The 23,271-nt window shown below is 42.9% G+C and overlaps 1 protein-coding gene across 7 annotated transcripts in view; it reads right to left on the bottom strand.

Moving 5' to 3' along the window:
- ZFYVE26 (zinc finger FYVE-type containing 26) overlaps nt 1–23,271 on the bottom strand; it is a 70,651-nt gene that overhangs the window by 32,482 nt on the left and 14,898 nt on the right. For 6 of the 7 annotated variants that reach the window (XM_019476813.2, XM_019476815.2, XM_019476814.2 and 3 more), the window contains exons 10-24: nt 20,289–20,474; nt 18,772–19,428; nt 17,754–17,843; nt 15,764–15,832; nt 14,256–14,407; nt 12,175–12,373; nt 11,296–11,559; nt 11,001–11,120; nt 10,198–10,362; nt 8,946–9,173; nt 7,440–7,545; nt 6,332–7,071; nt 5,603–5,799; nt 2,873–2,977; nt 1,929–2,051 (exon numbers count right to left, since the gene is read on the bottom strand). In XM_019476813.2, coding sequence (XP_019332358.1) covers nt 1,929–2,051; nt 2,873–2,977; nt 5,603–5,799; nt 6,332–7,071; nt 7,440–7,545; nt 8,946–9,173; nt 10,198–10,362; nt 11,001–11,120; nt 11,296–11,559; nt 12,175–12,373; nt 14,256–14,407; nt 15,764–15,832; nt 17,754–17,843; nt 18,772–19,428; nt 20,289–20,474 — 3,401 coding nt within the window. The remainder of the gene's footprint in view (nt 1–1,928; nt 2,052–2,872; nt 2,978–5,602; nt 5,800–6,331; nt 7,072–7,439; nt 7,546–8,945; nt 9,174–10,197; nt 10,363–11,000; nt 11,121–11,295; nt 11,560–12,174; nt 12,374–14,255; nt 14,408–15,763; nt 15,833–17,753; nt 17,844–18,771; nt 19,429–20,288; nt 20,475–23,271) is intronic. The other variant, XM_019476818.2, reaches the window with a different exon arrangement.

Genomic DNA, 23,271 nt, shown 5'->3' with positions numbered 1-23,271 from the left:
AATGTCTTCATCAGTGACTTGGACGTGGGAGTGAAATGTACTCTGTCCAAGTTTGCAGATGACACAAAGCTATGGGGAGAAGTGAACACGCCAGAGGGCAGGGAACAGCTGCAGGCAGACCTGGATAGGCTGGACAAGTGGGCAGAAAACAACAGGATGCAGTTCAACAAGGAGAAATGCAAAGTGCTGCACCTAGGGAGGAAAAATGTCCAGCACACCTACAGCCTAGGGAATGACCTGCTGGGTGGCACGGAGGTGGAAAGGGATCTTGGAGTCCTAGTGGACTCCAAGTTGAACATGAGCCGGCAGTGTGACGAAGCCATCAGAAAAGCCAATGGCACTTTATCGTGCATCAGCAGATGCATGACAAATAGGTCCAGGGAGGTGATACTTCCCCTCTATAGGGCGTTGGTCAGACCGCAGTTGGAGTACTGCGTGCAATTCTGGGTGCCACACTTCAAGAAGGATGCGGATAACCTGGAGAGGGTCCAGAGAAGGGCCACTCGTATGGTCAAGGGCCTGCAGACCAAGCCCTACGAGGAGAGACTAGAGAAACTGGACCTTTTCAGCCTCCGCAAGAGAAGGTTGAGAGGCGACCTTGTGGCTGCCTATAAGTTCATCACGGGGGCACAGAAGGGAATTGGTGAGGATTTATTCACCAAGGCGCCCCCGGGGGTTACAAGAAACAATGGCCACAAGCTAGCAGAGAGCAGATTTAGACTGGACATTAGGAAGAACTTCTTCACAGTTCGAGTGGCCAAGGTCTGGAACGGGCTCCCAAGGGAGGTGGTGCTCTCCCCTACCCTGGGGGTCTTCAAGAGGAGGTTAGACGAGTATCTAGCTGGGGTCATATAGACCCAGCACTCTTTCCTGCTTATGCAGGGGGTCGGACTTGATGATCTATTGAGGTCCCTTCCGACCCTAACATCTATGAATCTATGAATCTATAGATCATCACTTCCTAACTGCCCCATTTCACAATCCATGAGGAAGGACAAATAAGGATACATAGTTTTGTAATGAGTAATACAAGTTAAACAAGGAGTGAAGCCAGACTGATCAGTATATTGGCTAGTTTCACTTCCTAGTTCTTCTTCACTAGCAACACAAGACTGTTCTATTGTGGTTTCCAGTGTTGAAATCAAAACTAAAAAAATACCAATGTTTTAACTTAATTAGGGGAACCCACCCAGTTAATATTGCTTTGTTTAATATCCTTATTTTCTCATAAAATGTAAATTTCCCCCATCTAATCTACTCAACAGAACTCTCATTAGAAAAATCCACATAATTTGAAGCAGGACACTCACAAAGCCCTCTTTGCTTTGCAATGGTCTAGTAGCCAACATGCAACATATGAGCAATATTTGGCTCATGTAATCGAGTCTCATAGTATTTGGTGTTTGTTTTAAGTCTGTAGAGTCTGGATGCTTGTGAGAATCTCAGCTGCCATTGAAATTGTTGAGAACTCTCATGGTTACAAAGAAGAAATGGAAAAGATAACCGTGAAGTATCAAATGATAATTAAACAAAACCTAAAACTCATTAAAATGTAAATAAATCGAATAAATTAACTTTAAAAAAATTTAAGTTCTTATAAGAGTCTGTCCCACCACCCCCTTTTTTTTTTTTTTTTTTTTTATATACCTGTGCTTAGCAATAGTGTAATTCCACAGCAAGGCTCAAAACGATCCTTAACAGACGGCAAGACCAAGGTTCGCTGTAGGCAACATTTCAAGTGAATTCTACCAGGCTAGCTGTACCATACATTGGGTCCTGTTGTATATTGTAATGGAGACAGGAGCTTCCTATTTCGATTACACAGCCAAAGTTCTGAGCAAACTGCCCAACTGAGGCCTCAAATAGTAGTTTGGGTACCCTAGTCCTCTAGTGACCTATTCTTTAAAGATAGTAAGGCAACTAGTTACCTGCCAAGATTTTTCCATGTCTCCTATCTCCAGCAAGTGGAGGAGATGTTCTTGGTGAAGGCTAATCAAATGTTCCCTTGGAAGAGGGTACAGGCGACCCCATTCCTCACACAATTCATAATCCTATACAAGGAAAACAAAATGCAAACTTTCTTCATTATGGCTATGCATGCCCATGACATTCATTCCCATTAACTTTGCAAGAAAAGTTCTATAGCTTTACATTACTCCTCTTCCTCTAGAAGGAAAATAATTAGTGCTGGAGAAATAAAAAGATGCAGTCTTGCCAAAGCCCAATGCTACATTGAGGGGACCTTTGCAACCTGCCAGTTAAGGCAAAGGGCTTTTGGATAAATACCGTTATACATATTCATAAGCACTACTGGGGTTCCCATCCTGGTTGTTTATAGTTTCAGAAGGAAATATTCCACTGGATCCACAAAGCTGGTGCTGGTATGCTGCAGCTGTATTTTAAATTTTAAAATCTAAGTGAAAAAATAAACGTAAGCTCCCTCTCTCTGCCTAGAAATTTCTTTTTGTTTTTTAGGTCTGGCATTCTCAGGAGATGCAAATCATACTGCCACAACTAAAAACACCATACACCAAGCTCTGCTTCTCCTTAGAGAAAACAGCACATCACTCTCATATATACACATCCCCGCCCCGACCCCTCCAAGATCACAATCTTCCTCCAACTTCCAAAGTAGAAAGGAAGGAACGGGTTATTTTGGGAGAAAAATGTTTTACGGTACTTGCTTTTCATTCAAATTCTGGCAGCAAGTAGTTCAGGTTCCAAATTATTCAATTTATTAAAGTATCTTTTCTAGGAACTTGAAGTCTGTTGAAACATGCATCTAAATATACTGGCTGACAACAAAAAAGACAGGAAGATCCAGCAGTAACATTTTCTAGCTTTCAGTAAGAGTGAACATAAAATTCCAAACCTTTGCTTCCAGAATAACACTCATGATAGCTTGGGGATCATCAGTACAGGCTTTTTTCAGGTCTTGCCAATCATGCCATGGAGGGACATCTTGCAAATTCAAAATCTAACAAAATAAAAGATTAAAGTGTGTATGCATATGTTTCAATGGTATGGAAAAAAACTTAAATCGCTGGATCTACGTGGAGAGCTGAAATGATTGCACTGAGTTGTCCTAAGACAAGAAACAGTCAAGGGACTCATGAATTTATCATACCAAAAAGAAGCTAAGATGAATTACTGAGCTCCATTACAACCAAGCGGGGTAAGGGATTCTTCTCAGTCATCTGAATTAATTTGTCTGAGCTGATTGCTGACAGAATTCCAATATGCTGCATGGCATCAGTCAGCGGGGTCTACGTTATATCAGTTATGTCTTCATTGTGGTTGCTGTCATGTAGAGTAGATGTAATCAAGCTAACTAGAGTACTGATAGTAGCGCAAAAAAGCCAGCAGGGAATTTTGTGTGGGCCAATTACCAGAGGGGACTTGTACATGTGATGCGGGTTTAACCCCAAGGTTTTATTTTATGTCCCCTAAACTGAAACAGTGGGTTTTTAATTGAAACCCACCATTTCAATTTTTCTGTCATGTTACACCAAGGGGCCTGATCGTGTTCGTTCGTGTGCGTGTGCGTTCGTGTGCGTCACAGCCAGAGCCTTCCCGCAGCCGGGGGGAGGCAGTAGACCCTGGTCCTTTCCTCTGCGGTGGTGGTGCCCCCCTAGGGCTGCTAGCAGGCTGGGTGCTGCCCCAGCTTGGAGGCAGCACCTGGCCCGATCCAACTGTTCCCTGAGCCCACCAGCTGGAAGCCAGCCAGGTGCTGCTCCTTGCGTCAGTTTGGGGAACAGTTGGATTGGGTTGGGTACTGCCTCTAAGCTGGGGCAGCACCCATGTGCTAGCAGCCTGCCTGGACAGCCCTGGGGAGTGCTACCACCATGGAGGGAAAGACCAGGGCCCCCTGCAGCTCAGGGGCTGCTTGGCCCACCAGCAGCTCACTCCCCTGGCCATGGGGGAGATGGGCAGGCTCTGTCAAAAAAAAAAAAAGGATTGGGCCCCCACGCTGCCTTCATGTCTGATCCTTCCCCCCTCCCTGGTGGAGCTTACCTAACTCCGCCACAGCCAGGGGATGAGCTGCTAGCAGGCTGAGCAGTTCCTGAGCTGTCGGAGGCCATGATTCTTTCCTCTGTGGCACCAGTGTCCCCCTTGGGCCACCTGGGTGGGCTCCTGGTGGGTGGAAGATGCTCCAGCTCAGAGGCAGCACCTGCATGGATGCAACTCTCCCGAGCCTGCCAGGGCCTCCAGCACCCCGTGCACTACTGCTGCCTCCTAGAACTGCCTGGAAACAGGCTGGCTTGCCCCTGGGACAGTGTGGGGTGGCAGCAGGAGGGAAGCTGGGTATGATGGCGGCTGGAAAAGGTGGCAGGGATGGTGCACAGGGAGCTGGAGACCCAGACAGGCTTGGGGAAGTGCAGACTTGGCAGGCTTCCAGTGCCCTGTGCACCATCCCCACTGCCTTCTCTGGCCCCCAGCTGCCCTTCTGTTGCCTCCCCATGCTGCTCCAGGGGCAAGCCAAGTCTATTCCTGGGCGGTCCCACATAGTTGGAACAGTGCACAGGGTGTTGGAAGCCTGGCAGGCTTGGGGAAGAGTTGGATCCAGCTGGGTGCTGCCTCTGAGCTGGGGCAGCACCTGTCCACTAGGAGCCCAGGTGGCCCCAGGGGGCTCCACCACCATGGAGGGAAGGACCGGGGCCCCCTGCAGCTCAGGGGCTGCTTGGCCTACCAGTAGCTTGTCCCTGGCCCCAGGAGAGGCAGGCAGGCTCTGGAAAAAAAACTAAACTAACCATGGGGACCGGTCCCTTGCTATTTTCACCTTCAGCAGGAGCCAGGCACCTACTTAAAGCAGAAGTGGCAAGGGGCCCTATTCTTTTTTCTGTGGAGCCTGCCTGCCTCTCCCACAGCCAGGGGGCAAGCTGACAGCTGCATTGTTGCAATTTGCAACATTGCAAAGTTAACAACATCTAGATGTAGTTTAGTTTGCAGTGATGCAAAGTAATTTAAAACCACCAAAACTGGCACATGTGTAATGCATGATGCCATTAAGCCACATGAATTACATTTTTGTCACAGATACATTGTGATGACCGTCACATGTACAAGCGCTACGAGATGTTAATCAGCTTTTCAAGGACATGTTACAGTGTGCACCAAGCTCTTCTGTGCCATGGATAGATTGCTACTGGTATCTAAGGTAATAAACTTAGAAGTACCTCAGGTGTGTTGCTGTGATGTACCTCTATGTACCAGACACATAATTCAGGAATCTGGATGCCTCTAAAAATCTTAAACTGCAAAAACTATGATGGAAATTGTATGAGACTCTCCAGTACTCTATTTACAGGCTGGAAGAACACCATCCTGAAAAAACTGGCTTCTCTTAGATGTTTAATTATTTTTAAACTCTTCAACTTTACCTAGAAACTGGAAGTACAGAAACATGTGCAAACAGAACAGAAAAGTTAACCAGATGTTCTGGTATGTTCCAAAAAAAGCTGTCTGATTTTTGGATGAAAAAAAGGAAGGAAAAAAAGAAGAATCAGGGGAAACTACTTCATGTTCAGAAGGGAAACGAGAACAATTTTTTTTTAGGTAAGCACATTCTGTACCTACTTACCTAATAAAATGGCTTTTGTACCTTTTGATAAACCTGCAGTTCTCGTGTCTTGCTCTGCAGATCCAACTTCAGTTCTTCAGTTATGCCTGGATCACAGATGCAGTAAGCAAGGATTTCCAGACAAGCTTCCAGGGGCCATTTATCCAGGCAGCGTAAAGCCAGTCTACTTCTCAACATGGCATCCTTTACTGGGAATAGGTACTGCCAACCATCCCGATCTGTAAAGGCAACACAAACTACTGGTATGAAGTTTAGCTTTTACACTTTGAAAAACCTAGTAAACTCATCATGTGTGACAAAGCGTGGAACACAACGATAATGGTGCTTAAAAGCATGCTGGGTTTGTCTTAAGTTACTCAACAGTAGTTAAAAAACAAGTTACTGCCATTTTGCTGAGATTCCAAATGGTCCCTTTCTACAAAGAACATATGCTATAGGGAGGCTTTAAAAATGGAATATAGAAAGGCAGTGGATATTACAGCAACAGTATCACAATTTAAGTCTAAAGAGCTGAACAGGACAGGAAACACTTTACGTGGCAGATACATCCACAGTTACGTTGCAGTAAGTTGTGTTCCTCAATTTTTGTGGGAGTGTTTGTAGTGGGCAACACATACATTTAGACTGAGCAAATGGGGAAAGGATTTCTGTTCCTGATATTTACTAATGTATCATCAATTTAATCCCCAGTTTCAAACCCCTGTTCTGCACTGTATGCTCTACAAAAGAAAAAGAAAACATTGCATTTACCATCAGCAGTTGCACAGCTCAGCACAGCATCACGCACACTGGCTAGATCCTCCATCTCCTGACTGTACAGGTCCAAGACCTTCAGAGCTCTGGGCCAATCCTTTGCAATGAGAGCTCGTTCAAAGACGTCCATTAATACTTCAACTGCAGCAGCAGAATGCAATCCCAGGAGAACCAGAGTTATGTACGTCTTGCCACAAAGGTCACTTACTGAACCAGTGCCTTCCTCTAGGGGGCCCTGAAGTGGCTCAGACATGGTAAGAAGAAAGTGTTCCAATATGGAAAACTCCTGCAGCAATGAGTCGCACTCTTTGGAAATCTGTTCCATGCCCAGTGGGATCTCCTTTTTGCCCCGAAATTCCTTCCATGACAGGCTAGGTTTGGGGGCTTTTTGTATCTTGGATGTGCTCAGACATGCCACAGCAGCCATTAATTTTGACTGAGATTTCAGGAAGGTCAGAGAAGAGGCAGTGAGCATGTGCTGGTTCAACTCAGTCATGGAGGAAGAGGACCGACTGGAAACATCCTCAGAGTCCACAGCTGGATTGTGGATAGGTATTCCAACATCTGGCAAGCAGTTGTAGGCATACAGATGTGCCAGGCTGCTGACATTAGTCAGAAAGGACCGTATCTGGCTGCTCTGCCTAGCAGTGCACAGAGGTAGTGGCTCGCAGCAACAGTTAACGATAACCTGCTGCACATTTAAGTTCAAACCATCTTTAGTCAACAGTAAAGACAGCCTGCAGGATTGAAAACAGAAGCAGATACCTGTTAAAATACTTAATGGTTATGTAGTTCTTTTCATAAAAGTTTCTTAAAAATTATTCAAGTCCTCAGGAGCACACTGCCCCTTTCAGAGGAAATGGACACACAGCTTGTGCCATGTTCAATAATCACTAGGATTCAAATAGCAGAGCTATGAGAAAAATTAACTCCTTGTTGTCATTTCTCTAGACAGAGATGGGCAGGGGCCTTTACAGAGCAGACGAAGTCAGCACTGCCTTTATCCTTTAATTATCCTGTTTATTAGAGAATTCCAGTCTTAGTTTGAGTCCAGCTCAATACCCACACTAAATTCAACTATGTAAGTGTACTTGCGGAATCTTACCTGTCAGGAGGAACTTGCCTCTCAAACAAGAGCTGGGAGAGTAAGTGAGATGGGCTCTGCTGCAGCAGTATGAAAGGGTTCCCTATCTTCACCGCTGCAGACAGATCTACAGAGAAAGGCAAGAATTTGAAGAGTGACTTTAAACACAAACATGTTAAGTTTATTTCACAGACTGAGTTTTGTTCAAAAAAAGTTATATCATACACTACACATCTGAAGCCTCTCTGCCCAGACTCATCGAGGCCTAAGGTTCACATTAAAGTCAACTGGGACCACACAGTGACCTTCTGACTGCTCTAAGATGTGACTCCCAGTCTCTTGAACCATCACAATGAGCCTCACAGGAAGTATCCTAAGAACCAGCAAGGTGTCCCAGGGAGAGACACTGGCCTCTGAACAAAATCTGATGGCAAAGGACTAAGCAAAACTGTATCAGCATCAAAAAAGATCAGACAAAAACAACCACAGAGAATAGTTGCAGAACAAACCTGTGAGAATCAAAACATCCACATTACAACTTTCTTCTTCTGAGAACTCTCTGTGTATGAATTCACTTCATATGATTGATATTTTAAGATGAGCAAAACCAACCAAACAAACAAAAAACCAATAAAAGGTTAAACTGGGAAAAATGTTGAGCTAGTTTTGCCAAAATGCCTCTGCACATCCCACTAAAAAGGCAGAGGGTTTCTAGTAGCTTCTTACAAAGAAATGCTACATGCAATAGCCCTCCCCTCCCAATGCAGCAGGACACTATGAATTACCACTGAACTATAGGCTCATATGGCTTTCCAGTTATAAAAAAAACCCTCAACATTATCATAAGGGATTGTTATATCAGGGTACAAGTACCTTCTACACAGTGGCCTAGCCCATTACAGAAAGTTTAATAAAAGGCTTCAAATCCTCTGTTTTCTTCTCCTTTGGTGGAGAATGTAACTTGAAATTTAATTTCAGTAGGAGATCCTCATTAATGCAGTTCAGCCATTCAAAATTAAAAAGTGGTGCAGAATACAAAAATCTTTTTTTCTCCCAGCTATGCCAAAACTGTTTCCCCGGGGCCACCAATGGATTCTGTGAGCAAATTCTGCCTGATTACATATCTGCATTGATATGCATTGCCTCTCTGTCTTCAGTACTCTACATGATACAACAAACATCTTTAAGATTACTGGAAAAGGCTAATGGTTTGACCCAATGCACACTGAAGTAAATGGAAAGATACCTGTCAACTTCTATGGGTCAATGGTCAGACTCCAAGGAAGTACAGAATCTGGGCTTGAAAGTACTAAGTGTGTAAACATTTCTAGCTTCTACATTTTCACCAAAATGGAATCCAGCTGTCTCAAAGCAACAACTGTACGGGGTTAATAGGTTTAAAAAAAATGGCAAAATAGCCAGTAAAAATGAACAGATCTGAATGTGCAAGGGCTCCAGGTATGTTTTGCAACCAGCCATTTTTCCAGTTACCTTCCAGAGTGGAGCCATGCAATAAAGAATCAATACCTAGTTCTGTATTCAGGCTTCGTAGCACAATAGCAGCCAATGTGTTCATGTAATGAAAGCAGCGCTGCACAAAATCTATCTGCCTGCTGCTTCCTGGCATGGTCAGGATGTGTTGGTCCAGGGTTTTCAGCAGGAGTTGGGTCTGATTACGAACAGGGTGTGCCTCTAATTCTGATGGTTTCACAGAGGCCTGTTCTACCAAGTTACTGAGCAGACTTCCTTTGGAATCTAAATTAAACAAAAAATAAAAATCCAAGATTAGACTAGAAATGAAATACTTAAAAATACAGTTGTGTTGTGATTTTATTTCTACCCTTGTAAATATATCCTTCAATGTGGAGATGAGCTTTCACAGAAAGCAACAGAAATTACTACAATAAAATACACCATTTACCCTGTCTAGCTTACAGCAACAGAGAGGGGGGCAAAAGTGTGCAAGTCCCAAAATACACCTCATTATCCAGCTGTGATGCTGGGGTGGATGGAGCGTCCCACAGGAATGCAGGGAGCTCCCCAGCGCACTCAGCAGTAGACCCAGAAGTGGACCAGAAGTACTTCCGGTCCACTTCTGGGTTCGCCACTAAGCATGCAAGGGGCTCCTCTGCACTCCTGTGGGACACTCCATCGGCCCCAGCATCGCAGTGTTCACGAGCCATGCCTGGTACCTTGAGGTATGTGGAAAAAACATTTAAAAGCTGTGTCTATGGCCGAATCGCTGATGCTCTGAATCAACACTGAATCTTTAGATTCAGATTTGGATGAATCAAAATCGGGACAGCGATCCGAATCAACAAATCAAATCACTGTCCCTGATTCGGGCCAAATCCAAACCGAATAGGGCCTGTTTCACACACCCCTACTGTTCATATTGTAGGTCTACCAAACTCTATTTGCTTATTTCAGTTTCAGCAGGTATACAAAGGTATAACAGCTGTACTGATATCAAATGATACTGATACAAGATGTTAAGACAGAAGCGTTACATGCTCCTGTAGTGACACAAACATAGTAAAACTTCTGTAAATTTAATCTAGTTTCACATTCAGGGTTAGTTACAGCTATTTAGCTATCCTGTACTGCTACAGAGGCATGAAAATTTAACAATTACATCATAAGAGCTGACACAAAATCCTGAGTTGCCATTACTCCTCTCCTTCTAAAGCAGTTAAAAAATAAATTTGTCCACATCCAGCTTTTTACAAGCATGTTAGCACTAAAAAACCTTGCAAACAAAAAAATATATGCAACTCACCAAGAGAATCTTCAACTTGTTTCAGTGTTTCCAGGATTTCATCAAGGCGCTGTGTTAAAACAATCTGATTAGCAATACCATCTTCAGTCAGGGTAGGATAGCACATCTGCAAGAAGTCCACAATATTGCATCGAAAATGACTACTTATTTTTTCATCCAAGACTTCTGTTAAGAAACAAGAGAGTAAGAATAATGACAGTTAATACCAGGCATCAGTGTTTTTTTTATACCTAGAGGATCAAAAAACTAGGAGGAACTTTACAAGACTTCTAGTTTACTGACTCAAGCCCAGTCCAGCCCAACTAGAACAGAAGCTTTAGGTTTGTAAGTAGATAAAAGCATTGAGATGTAATAGCTAGAGACAGACAGACTTTATATAAAGGGACTTCTCAGGCAGAAAATTAAAGGCAAGGTCAAAACATCACACTTCCAAAGTCATATTTACCATACTTTGAGAGGTAAAATTCATGTACTACATTTAACTGCATCATTGTCAATCAAGTACCTATCTTTAAAACAGAATTCTTCTCATTTTTCTTACAATAATGTGAATAATTTGTATGCCATCTGCCAAACTTGGCAACCCAACTACTGAGCCCCCTTTCCAAGTCACTTAGAAATAGAAACACCCTGCAAAAAGGTAATGGGAGTCAATACATATTCAAAACATAACAATGTATTTTCAGAAGCAAAGTGAAGACTGTATAAATGCTCCTTAACCCTGAAAAAATGATCAGCCACCAAGCAGAAGGCAAGAAATTAAAGGCTGGAAATTGGGAGAAGGGGATCCACATGCCAGTTACCTGATTTGGATTGCCCTTGTGATGTGAAAGGGTAGCTGAGAATTTTACTTATTTGCTGAAGAACTGCTGGGAAACCTCTTATGCCATCACAGTGCAGGAGAACGAAGTCGAGTCTTCGGCCTAAAAGAATAATTGGACAGGAAAGGCAAGGTAAGGGTTGAGGAGTAGGAAAACAATAGTGAAGTTGGAGCTTACACAAATGAACACAGCCAATTATTTTAAATGCCAGGAGGCATGCAAACATTTCCTCACCCACCAAAGCCCACATAGATGGAGAGAGAAATGGGAGGCATACCCCTGGTTTCAAGGCTGTTATGCAAACGTCGCTCTGCTGTTTCCAACAGCTGCTTGCAGGTTTTCCAGAGGTGGCACTGAGTGCAAGCTAAGTCAAATGCTGCCATCGCTGAAGGGCTGAGGTCCTCCAGGACTTCACGCAAAGGATCTGTGCATTCCAACTGGATGCAGCTTGTCCAAAAGTTTTCTTGCAGAGCAGGGACAAGGCTTCCAGAAGTGGCAAGCAGCTTATCAGTAACGTCAGAGATGGAATAAAATACCATGCCTACACAACCCAGCAAACAGTCACTGGTTAAAGCAGGCAGTTATTCTATGTCCCCCAGTAGCAATTATTCTCTAGTCTTTATATTAATACAACTCCCTTCTGGTCTGTTTTTTGCAAAAATGCTGCATGAGCTTTAATTTTAATTAGGCATGACTGTGAACATCTCACTGTTCCCAAATTGTTCTAGCCAATGTAAAACCCAGAACTATACCAGCACAGGGAGGTAATATGAATCATTCCAACAGCCACTACATTGTGCTCCTCTACATTGCCTAACCTCTGTTTATCATGTTGCTCAGTTTTCCAACTCTATTAGGATATGCAGAAATTCCCTACAGTTGCTTCTACTCTCACCATCATCTCAGCCTAGACAATCCTATACTATGCACAGACTGCCAGCTCCCTCTGATTCCTATTATTAAAACATGAAATACTGTTCCTTGCACAGTTTGTTGGGAAATCTCACTGTTTGTTAACATCATCCTATGTCAAAGTAGGACAATTTATTACTCCACTCCTGGTGCACTTATGTCCAAACTTTTCTCCTCATTTGTTTTCTGCCTCTTTGCTGTATCACTGTTCTTAATTTGTAAAATGCTATGATCCAACCCATACCTGCTGCAGCTGCACTCCCAATAGCCTGAAGTGTTGATCGGCCACTACCAGATTTCCTGAGGGCTCCAGTACCATCAGATGACTGATTCTCAATCTTATGCTCTACTTTTGCCATCTCCCGCACCACTTCCTGATAACGTTCCATGAAAACCAATTCACCATAGCAAGCTGAAGACTCCAGATTAAACATCAAAGCCACCTATAGGGGTAATGATGAATGCAAATGATGATTACATCACAATAACCTTTACACAGCCAATGTCTTACCAAAAACATTTTTTAAAAAGTCCTCAATTGAAAACATATGAAAACAATTTCAGCTCAACAGACTATTTTTATTCAGAAAGCTATACACACACTCAGAAAAAGACAAAACTTTACAAACGGTGACACCTTTGCAATTAAACTTATGCAGCTCTGCTAGCCAATGACACAAAGCTGTATTTAGATTCACAAGTAGCTTACAAAAGGGTATTTTAAGATTCCAATACATGATGTATTAAAAAGGATCAAGTAGAAATACTTGCTAAGCAAGAAACACCACCCAAAATATTCTGTGATGAGAGTATGGACAGATGTTTATTTGAAGCACTCCAAATCATACTCCAATTTCTGCTCTCCAGGCTGGAAAGCAGGCATTTATGCACGCCTTTCAGCCTCCACAGGTTCCCAAGGATAGCTGAGACCACAGGAGACCATATAGCTGCTGTCTATTTTGCTCTTAATCCCTATCTCCCCAGGAGATGGGGTGGGGAGCAGAGTAATATGGGATACTGGAGAACTGAGCAACCCCCTATTGTGCTCTGCTGGAGAATACAGCTATTTCAAGAAGCACATTGAAGATGTTCCTCATTTTTTTGAAAGCCATTTCTGAAATGCTTCTTCAATGTGAATATCTGAACTCTTGCTGCCTGGAGCACTTTAAAGGCACTTGGAGCACTTCAGACAGCATATCTATCCTTACATTAGCAGCCCACATAGCTTTGTTGGTTTAATACCCAAAGGGAAGGAACAAAAATTAAAGTCTGTTTCACAGCAATGTTAGCATCACTGGTGCTGAAAGCAAAGAAAGCAAAGCCCTGTGGGCCCCATCAACGAGAAGCAAATGTAATATCCTGTTTACTAGTTGAAAAGTACTAACAAGGATGACATTCACTTATTGATGATGCAAAGATGTGAAGCACTCCAAATCATACTCCAATTTCTGCTCTCCAGGCTGGAAAGCAGGCATTTATGTACACCTCTCAGCCTCCACAGGTTCCCAAGGATAGCTGAGACTACAGGAGAGCATATAGCTGCTGTCTATTTTGCTCTTAATGTTAGGGCACTTAACACTGCCTCACACATTACACTTTGTAGAGGATTCAATTCTTGGAAAATGTCCTTAAGTGTTTCAGTAAGGGCTGTTTGAAAACTATATGCAGACACATATGGGGAATTCAAACTGAGTGTCACAATGCAAATGTTCAAACTGGCTAACTGCAGAGCTTCTAAGAGTCAGGGAGTTTTGCACAAAAGACCCTATGCCTCCTGTGCTAACAGTATAGACACAGAAACACCACCTTAAAAGCTTTTTGTCACACACAGCAGGCCAGGTCAGCAGCTAAGGATTTTCAGCATGGCACTAGAACAGCATAGCACACACCATGGAGATGGGGAGGGGGACAGAGTCGCATCTTTCAATTCAATGACCATGAGTATCTTAAATGCTACCTCCCATTTGAGAGAGAGAGAGAGAGAAAGAGAGAACACAAGTTAATATATGAGCTCTGCTTCTTCACTCAGATAAAGTGCTAAGCTAGAACAAGGACTGATAAAGCCTCTGCAAGCTCTGAAAATTCAGGACCACACAAGTTTATCTAAAATTAAAAGAAAGCAACAGGTTGCTTGAGAGGGTGGCCTATGGTATTCTTGTTTCTCTCCTCCTCTTCTGCTACTGAATGCACTCTTGTACCTAAAGTTACACTCTATTCTTCCTCCCAAATTTCTGTCTATAGCAACTATCTGGCCAGTGCAGCAGGGATATAAATTCCATCAGCCACTGCCAGTTTATGCTTCCAAAGCTGTATAAAGACAGTTACCTGATGAGCTTCTACAAAGTTCCCCCTCAGGATACAAGAGATGAGGAGCGACTCTGGTGGGGAGAGCATCATAGGAATGAGGGGGTTCTGCGGCTGAGGCTTCAGCCTACATTCCAGGTCACTCCAGCCAGACACAGTACTAGTACTTCCCTCTATAAGAGAAGAAGAGTGAATCAACATGCCAGATCATTGTGGAAAGAAAAGACTGTACCAGGCAATGCTTCTCAGCTTTAACATGAAAAACCCTACTTCAAAATTCTGTGCTGAGACATTAATTTTTAGGGGGGTTGTATAGAGGAAGTGACAAACATGCAGCTATCACATGTAATATTCCTACTACAAAAAAACCCCAGAGCACTTTGTGAAGTGCTAGATAAGGATCAATGTATCCATAAATTGGTTTCTACTGCACAAGTAGAAGCTGTTAAATGGGACATGGCAAAAATTACACAGCTGTTGAAGAAAGGAAGAAAGGAAAGCTTTTAACTGAACAATCCTAACCCTGTTAACATTCTCAAGGGATCTGCAGACTCCATATGGTCATGAATGAGAAACGCTCACAGTCCACCATCCTTTCAGACTACACTGGGGCACTGATAGCAACAGAGGGACAAGCCTTGGGTATGGAATTGGTGAGAATGATTTGGGACCCTATGAAGGCAGGCCACCAAGGAACATCAAATGCTGATCCAGCCTAACTTTGCTTGGCTTGAAAAACTAGCCAAGACATACAACCTGAGGCAAGAGAGTCTGTCAGGCTAAAAAACTTGTCTTAACGGAAGAGCTGAAAATCAAGAGCAAACTTGAGACCTATTGCTTTTGATTTAAAAAATGCATCAGAATTTTTATGCAGCAGCATCCATACAAAGTAAACCAAAACAACTGCCAGCTAGAGGCAGGCAAAAAGCTATGAACCCACAAGGTAACAAACATGAAAAACAACCATAAGATAATCATAGCACTTGCACAACACTACAGTAGCAGATGCTTTAGAAAGGTAACTTGGCATCAGTTCAGACTCCTGACTAGTGCAAGTTTGGGACAGATTTTTGAAGGTGCAACAGCAAAAGTCATAGTTCTAGTTCCTACAGTAAGTCACTCAGCCCAGGTACACACAATTTGGTATTACTTCTATATATTGCAAGAAGGTAATTCAGGGGCATGGTGTTCCACTGTCTAGAAGAAAGCACATGCAGTCCTCTAAATCATTTTTCCTAAGAAATAATATGAGTTTTAAATTAAACTATATTCTACTAAGTCTGTTGCCTCCTTCTGTTTCACTGATCACTGCACTGTATATATAGCTGTGTAGAATCACAGATGCAGCAGGAAAATGCTGTTTCTTCTACTCCCCAAAAGGACACATCTGTGCTAATCAAAGTAAAGAAGAATTCCATTATGAAGGGAAACTCTGACTACAACCTGTAAAGAGAAGCAATGAATCAAATTAATGCAATCTCATTATGTAGCGAGGAAACCAAGAAATCCTTTCCAGATAATTTCAATACCTGAGGTACTAGTGCTTAATTCACTGCTCATACTTTCCAGCGATGGACTTGAAGTTCCCTCCTTAAAATCTAAAATGGAAAAATAAGAACTATATGTAAAAATCAAAACTGTTTTTCAGAGCAGAAAAACCTCCATGGGTAAGAAAGATCATTAAGTAATAAGAAGATACCATGATGGGGTCCCTAGAGATGGACTACCCTGTAAGCCAGGGGAGGGCAAAATATGGCCTGTGGGCCAAATCCAGCCCGCCAGGCAATTCTGTCCAGCCTGCAGGGCACCTAAAAAGTTTAGAAAATTAATATTTATCATCTGCTCCTGGCTGCCTGTCATCTTTGACAGGAGACAAGGGCAGTAGGACCCAGGGAAGCCAGAAGGACTCAGAAGCAAGGCTGACCCAGCCCCGCCCCTCTGCGGCCTCCCACACCCACCCCAAAGCCTCTGCCTGCAGCCACTTTCACTGCTTCCCTGCATACCTGCTCCAGTACCATGTGGTCCCGGCTGCATGGCCGGATTGTGGGAGCACAGGGCCTGCACCAGTACCCCGGGGCCAGGAACGGGAGGAGTGAGTGTGCACGTGCACACATGCACAGTGAGGGGAGATAAGGAGAGAGTGAGAGAGAGAAAGAAAGAGCGAGAGAGCAATGAGGGAGGCACAGAGTGCATGTGTGTGTGCAATGAGGCAGGAAGGGACTCTGTGTGTGTGTGTGTGTGTGTGTGTGTGTGTGTGTTCATAGGGCGAGTCATACAAGTACACCCCACCATTACACATGCACTCCCCTCGCACTGCCATACATGCAGACCCCGACACCCATATCCCCTCATGTACCCCAGCCATCCTCCCGTGACACACATCCCCCCACAAGCCCCACATATCCACATACAACCACATGCTCCCTCACTCCATACACCTATTCACCCCCCACAAAATCCCCACAGACACCACCCCATGTCTCCCATAATATACAAGAGTAAGACTTCATTTTAAGCTATTGTGCAGTCACCCCTATGTACACTACACAAACACATGTAAACCAAGTCAAAAATATTTTTTGACATCAAATTAATGAATGTTGTAGATGTTCAATTTTTAGACTATAATTTGGTATTTTTCTGGTTCAGAGATGGCAAAACCCCTTGCTGAAAGGAGTACTTCCAGGGGTAAGGGAAGGAATTTCTGGTGGCAAAAGGTTGGGGGTTAGGAGGCGGGACTTCCAGTCACAAGATGGCAACCAGGCAGCAGGGCACCTGTTAAAGGGCGGGGCTACCCAAGCAGCCCTCAACAGCTTGCCAGAACTTAGTAAGTGGCCCTCCGCCTGAAATAATTGCCTGCCCCTGCTGTAAGCATATATGGCTCTCAGAGAAAAGAATGGGTCATTCCATTCTGGCTTTTTGTCTGCTAGTAGAGAATATCAGATGCTTCAGAGGAAAGCTGTCACCTTAATTTGTCCGCATCCAAAACTAGCTCTAGTTCTATAATACTTTACTGAGAGTGGGAAAGTGTCAGATTCTTCCCCCTGATCAGGTGATCATTTTGGTCTTGAAACAAGAAACCCCCGCCCCTGCCTCCTGCCACTTTTATCTTAACTGTTATCCCTATAGGTGCTGTTCTCATTCAGTCATATTTATTTTCCCCTCTCCCCATCCCAAGCATCCAATAAACCTGCACCAGCAAGTGTCATAGAGCAATCAGATTACATGCAGAAGGAGTAATTACTTACACATTACCTTTTAATTGTATTAGCAGATTTTGGCATAAGAACAATTTTCCAAGTTGGAACAGACAGATACATTTCACACTGGCACACCAATGATACCTATCATGCCAATTAGCAAGCTAGAAGGGTGGGACTGGGCAGAGAAAACTAAGTCAGTGAGGCAGATAGTCATGCTTAGTTATACTGACATCTTGCCAAGGCTCAATTTCTTTCTCTTGGTCACCTGACATCATTTGGGAGATGTAATTTCTAGACTTCCAGTTCCTCAACCCACCTGGCCTGTACTTTTGAGTTCGACTGCGCTTCCTGAAGCTTGAGCACCTGGTTAATGAGGAGAGTCTCCTGGAGCATGCAAGCTGATGTTCTGAAAGAGGAGCCATCTTAGTTAAATACACACAAATGCACTGCCAAGCAGAAAAAAAGTTGGAACAGAAAAAGCTTGTACCTAAACTAAAGATTTGGTGACATGAAGACATAATACCCAGACATAAGCACAGCAAATTCCACATTAGCTACCCCTACAGACTAAGATGTTCAGTTAAAAGTAGGACTAATCCCAGAGGAGAGTAAATTAGTGCTCAGAGAAGAAACAAGGCAACTAAACCATGATCTGTGTGATCAACAAAATGTTTCTAGTTTGTGACAACCATCGCCGCTTTTATTTTTGAAATATGCATATAAAGTGTCTAACATATACCTATTTTAGATCTTTCTACCTATTAAAAAGGTACTAATTATTGTTGTTCTTAGAATATCTGGAATTTCCATTGCTGCAGTCTGACAAAAATCCTGACCTACAAGATTAGTAATTAATAATCCTGATTACTAGACCAATCAATTGTCACATACAAAAGACCTAAACTGATTCACTGCTAAACAAGGCTGAAGGAAGGCAAGGCAGGAATTTGATATGGCCACTTTACCAATGAGAAATTTAAGGTATGAGGAGCATTTCTGACTACAAATTACATACATGGTTTAGTGGGTTCTTTTAATCTAATCTTTAAGAATGGGAGAACAGAATGAATGCTTATGGAACTGAGGTGCCACGTAGAAGTTAGAGCAGTCTTGAGAGCTGGATATGTCACCTTCCATGCTCCCAGTCCTGGGCCCCCAAAGCAAGTTCCATAAAGTGGGGTAAATTTGGGAAATTAACAAATCAGAAGCGACTCGGACACTATACTAAAGGCTTACACCCTGCTTAACACGCCTGCAAACTACTCAATGTTTGCTACATATCTTTCAACTTATCAATCCTAACATTGAGCCTATCGAGCCCCAGTGAATCTTACCTGCATTTCTATTACTCATCACTACTTTGTAGCGCCAGTGAGCTTCAGAAAGGTATTTGGAAAACTGTGATACACGGATCCCAAAGCCATCCCTATTCACAGGCAGATTCAAGCACTCCACTACCTCCAGCTCTTCACGGGGTGCATTGCTCAAGTCCCAAGGCAGAGAACTCTGAATTTCTTCCAGGTGATTGAGAAGCATCTTCAGAAAGGCATCCATCACGAACTCATCTACTAGAAAGCCAGTACCACTGCTGGTAAAGTGTTTCAGATCTAGACAGCTCAACCTGGAGGTCTCGCCATTCTCACCACTCAACTCTGAACCTAGCAGAATCTGTGCAGTGTGGTAGACTGTTTGAGGGGCTTGAGGACACCTGTCCATTTTCCTTTCAGGCTGTACAAAGTGCTGTGGACTTTCTGAGGTAGAAGAGCCTCGGCTGGCACTGCCATCCAAGTTCCCAGCACCACAAGTCTTTTTATCAAGGTCATCCTCTTCTGCATAGTCCTCAGGCTGGAGTGTCTCTGTATAAAGATCACTGTAGGAGACAAAAAGCAAGGAGAAGATGTTCTCCAGAAGCTCCAGGCGCAGAGGAGCAGGGACACCCCGTAAGAACTGCTGGCACTTGGCAAGGTATTGAGGAAAGACAGCTGAGCAATCTGTATATGTAAAAATAAAATTACATTACATTTACAAGATTTTCAGGAATTGTTCCCCCACCCCCGAACCATTTTACGATTCCATAATAGGGAACAAAGTTTACAAGAATAGGAGAATCATGAGACACATTATAGAACAAGACAGCAGTAAACTTTACATCTGATCAGAATATTGACCAATATTAGTGGTATATGGGTGAATTTCTCTCCCTCAAAGCACATAAACATGAAGTGCTTTACATGTTGTGGGTCAAGGGCAGGACAACCACCCTAGGCCCTGCGCTTTGGGGGGCCCCACGGAGCTGGGCGGAGCGGCCGCGGCAACTCTATGCTGCCACCAGCTTCAAGTCCAGACACCTGGCACCCCCCCCAATCTGCTGCCAGCTTCCTTGCATCTGGGGGTGGAGCCCCACACAGGCTGATTTACCCCAGGCCCTGCTCAAATTGTCTCTGGTCAAGGGTATGCACTATTCCTCCCCGACTCTGGTAATGTTCACCTTATACACCAGTGCACAGACTGATTACCTACAGTTTAGATTACGAAACCAATATTAGTTATAAGAAGAAATCCCAGCTACAACATCCCATTAACAGCAGCATTTTCCCTTTATGCAGCTCTTCTTAAATCTGAGGATCTTAAAAGGTTCTTCAAAGTGAATACCCAGTCTCTAACAATAATAGATGCAAATAGTAACACGTAACTTAGAGAGATGCTGTGAGATTTTTTTAGTAAGTGCTCAGAGCTCTCTGGATAAAAGGATTATATATGTGCACAGTTCCATATCACAATAATAAACCCATATCCATAGAATCATTAAAACAAGCAGAAACCACTGAACCCGAACAAGGAGGCCGATTACCTTCCAGTTCTTTAAGATGGTCAGAGTCTTCAGGGATGTTGCTGAGGCAGCTGTGCATGCAATCCTTGCACTTCAAAGGTTTATGTGAATTCACACACAGTGCATAGATTGCATATTTCATGGCACAAAACGCCCGGAAGAGCGCCAGATTGCGTCGCTGATTCAAAAGGCCAGGAAGTGATGCCCCTGCAGAGTAAAGCAAGTTGGAAACTGGAGGGGTAATTCTCATAGACTAGTTTCTAAAAGGTCTTGGAATTTCTACTTTATCACTCTTTCTTTATATTTCAATAAGATTTTTTTCTTCCTTTCCTGCATTAGCGTTTATAAAGGAGGGCTCAACAAGGGAAAAAACTGACTTACTCTATAGAGTCAATTTTACTGGTTTTCCTCTATAAAGTAAAACGCAGTGGAAAGAAAAGTAAAGTAATTTGTCTCCATTCATTTCGCTTGTGGATAGTCACGTAATAAAATTCTCATGATTGGTGTAAGGTGATCTGACAAACATAAGATTTTTCAAGTTGAAACAGAAGAGTCCAAAAACACTTGCATTAAAGACATGCTTCCGCAAAATTTAATACCTTATTGAGGGAGATTTAACAATTCTAGGGCTTCTTCCACCGTTATTCTTATCATGCAGACTTAAAACCTTAGCATTAAGACTGCTCACCCTTCCTACCCAGTCCTGACTATTGCTAAGTTTTATCTCTCAAATCTTTCTCAAAACCTTTGTTCTTTCATCTCTTGCCTCAATTACTGCACTTTTTGATTCACTCTGGTTTCCACCTGATGCCCAATAAATTCCTCCAACATCACAATCTTTGCTCCTTTGCTGGCCACATTAACTATGCCATCATCTTGCCTTGAGACTCTGCACTGGATTCCTGTCCTTCTCACAAATTCACCCATTAAGACTGTGAGCAACTCTTGCCACTCTCCTACTCAAACCCTACACTCAACTGATTCAGATCAACTTGATGTTTTCTTAGTCTCCTGCTCCCACAAGGAACTTTGTCCTCTTCATATTATCATTCTATATCCCTAGGCTTTATAGGTTCTCTGAGTCTCAGAATATCAATCTTTTAAACAATCACATTTCACATAGAAGCCTTCCCTTGTTGACCTCCACTCTCTAGCCTTCTACCACTATTTAATCACATTTAGAAGAAAATAAAGAGCAAGACAAGGTCTACAGAAAAAAACAAGCCTGTAACTTTAATTTTCAGTGAAACGTTGCCTGAAATCCTGGCATTTCAAGACCCAGTGACAACAAAAAAAACAGCCATACTTAATGCATGGGTGGGTCTTGTAACAGATAGGACTGGATTCCACTTATATTGAAAGGCCAAACTATGTCTTAATCATGTTGAATGCAAGTGTCCCCCACAACATACTATGTTATCCTAGAATTGTGGCCAAACTAGGTTACAACTATATTTACCAATCTGCATTATGGTTTGATGCCAGTCACACTGGCTGGCCAAACAGATAAAAATTTGGTTTGAGTGCTACTCTACTTCAACATTACAGCATGGTTGATACGCAAAACTACAGGAGACCCACAAAGGCTTTGAAGGAGAGAGAGAGACTGTACTCTTGTCTTCATGATACAGTCAGCTTGAAAGATCCCCTACACCAATTGTTTTCCTTTCTTCTCTTTATTTCACAAGCAGCAAAAGTGTCACATGCTAGTCATATGATCCTTCAGATCACAACAGAAGAATAGAATTCAATACGGTGTCTGAGTCAATCCCTGTGTATGTTAATTCTGTTTCTAGCAGAACTTACACATTGTAGAAAGGTGTATTGTTCACTAATAGATACTACACTACTGTACAGTATTATTCAAACCCCGTAATAACACTATTTGAGACTGATTAAGTAATACTGCTGTACAATATCCATCATCCAGTGGAGTTCGAAGTTTGGGCCTAGAGACCACAATCACCCTCAAAATTTTCGGCACCTTTACCATGAGACTTTAAATGAAAATCGTAAGAGTGGGGAGACAGAACTAATATAATCCATGATATGCTTATCCTGGTATCTCAGATCACAGTTTGAAGACACTGGTATCTTTACAGAAGGGATAAACCAGGCTTGTCTGCCTAGTGGGAGTGAAGAGTGCATGTTCAAATTATTTAAGTAAATATTCTGGAGTTGCTTTGTCCATGTCCAAGTCCACACACTTGCAACTAAACTAAATTCACTAGAATAGCATTTCAGTACTATTATTACACAACTCAAGCAGTGTACCATTTTTCAAGGGGAAAAAAAAAATCTTCTGAGAATTACTATTACACAAATGTACTTATAACGTGTTTTATATGTTATAGTATTATAACAAATACATTTAATGTTGTAAGATAATTTGACAGTGAAGATGCAGATCGTAGATCCATAACATACAAGTGATGGCAATGGTGGAGACTGCAGTACAGGTTTCAGATATTTTTACCATCCTGTCTGCTAAATCTACTCAGAGTAGATTTAGGCGGGTGGCGCACGCACGCACACAGGGCCACACCAGGAGTGGCAGGCAGCAGCAGCATTGCGGGCTGCTGGGTGGCGGTGCTCTGTCCCTGCCCCACCCCCCATGACAGGCAATTTTCTAGTTAATACATCCTTTCTTATGACAGTAATGGAAGGAGATTTTTAAAAAATACCTCAGAGGAGATGAAGCCAGAGAGTCTAAAGTAGGAACCGACTAACATGGCTAGTCAGGAGGTATTTATCTGGATAAGCTGGAGAGAGAGCAAGATAAACAATAGCACTTGAACACTTCTGTAACTAATACCACTGTGTTTCTATTGTGGAGAGGGACTAAATGAAGTGCGTCAGATGCCAATTGGGCTGTGTCTTTCCCTAAAAGTTGCAGCTCTGTACATGGTAACAGCCACAGAAGAAAAAACCAGCTGCTGGGTTTTGGGCCAATATTACTTAATCTACATGTCAGTTTCACTGGTTTGTCTGCAGTCAGTAATGC

This window comes from Alligator mississippiensis, chromosome 2 (assembly GCF_030867095.1).
Source record: "Alligator mississippiensis isolate rAllMis1 chromosome 2, rAllMis1, whole genome shotgun sequence".
NCBI lineage: Eukaryota > Metazoa > Chordata > Crocodylia > Alligatoridae > Alligator > Alligator mississippiensis.
The sequence above is the reverse complement of the archived record's forward strand: the minus strand, read 5'-3'. Positions and strand labels throughout refer to the sequence as shown.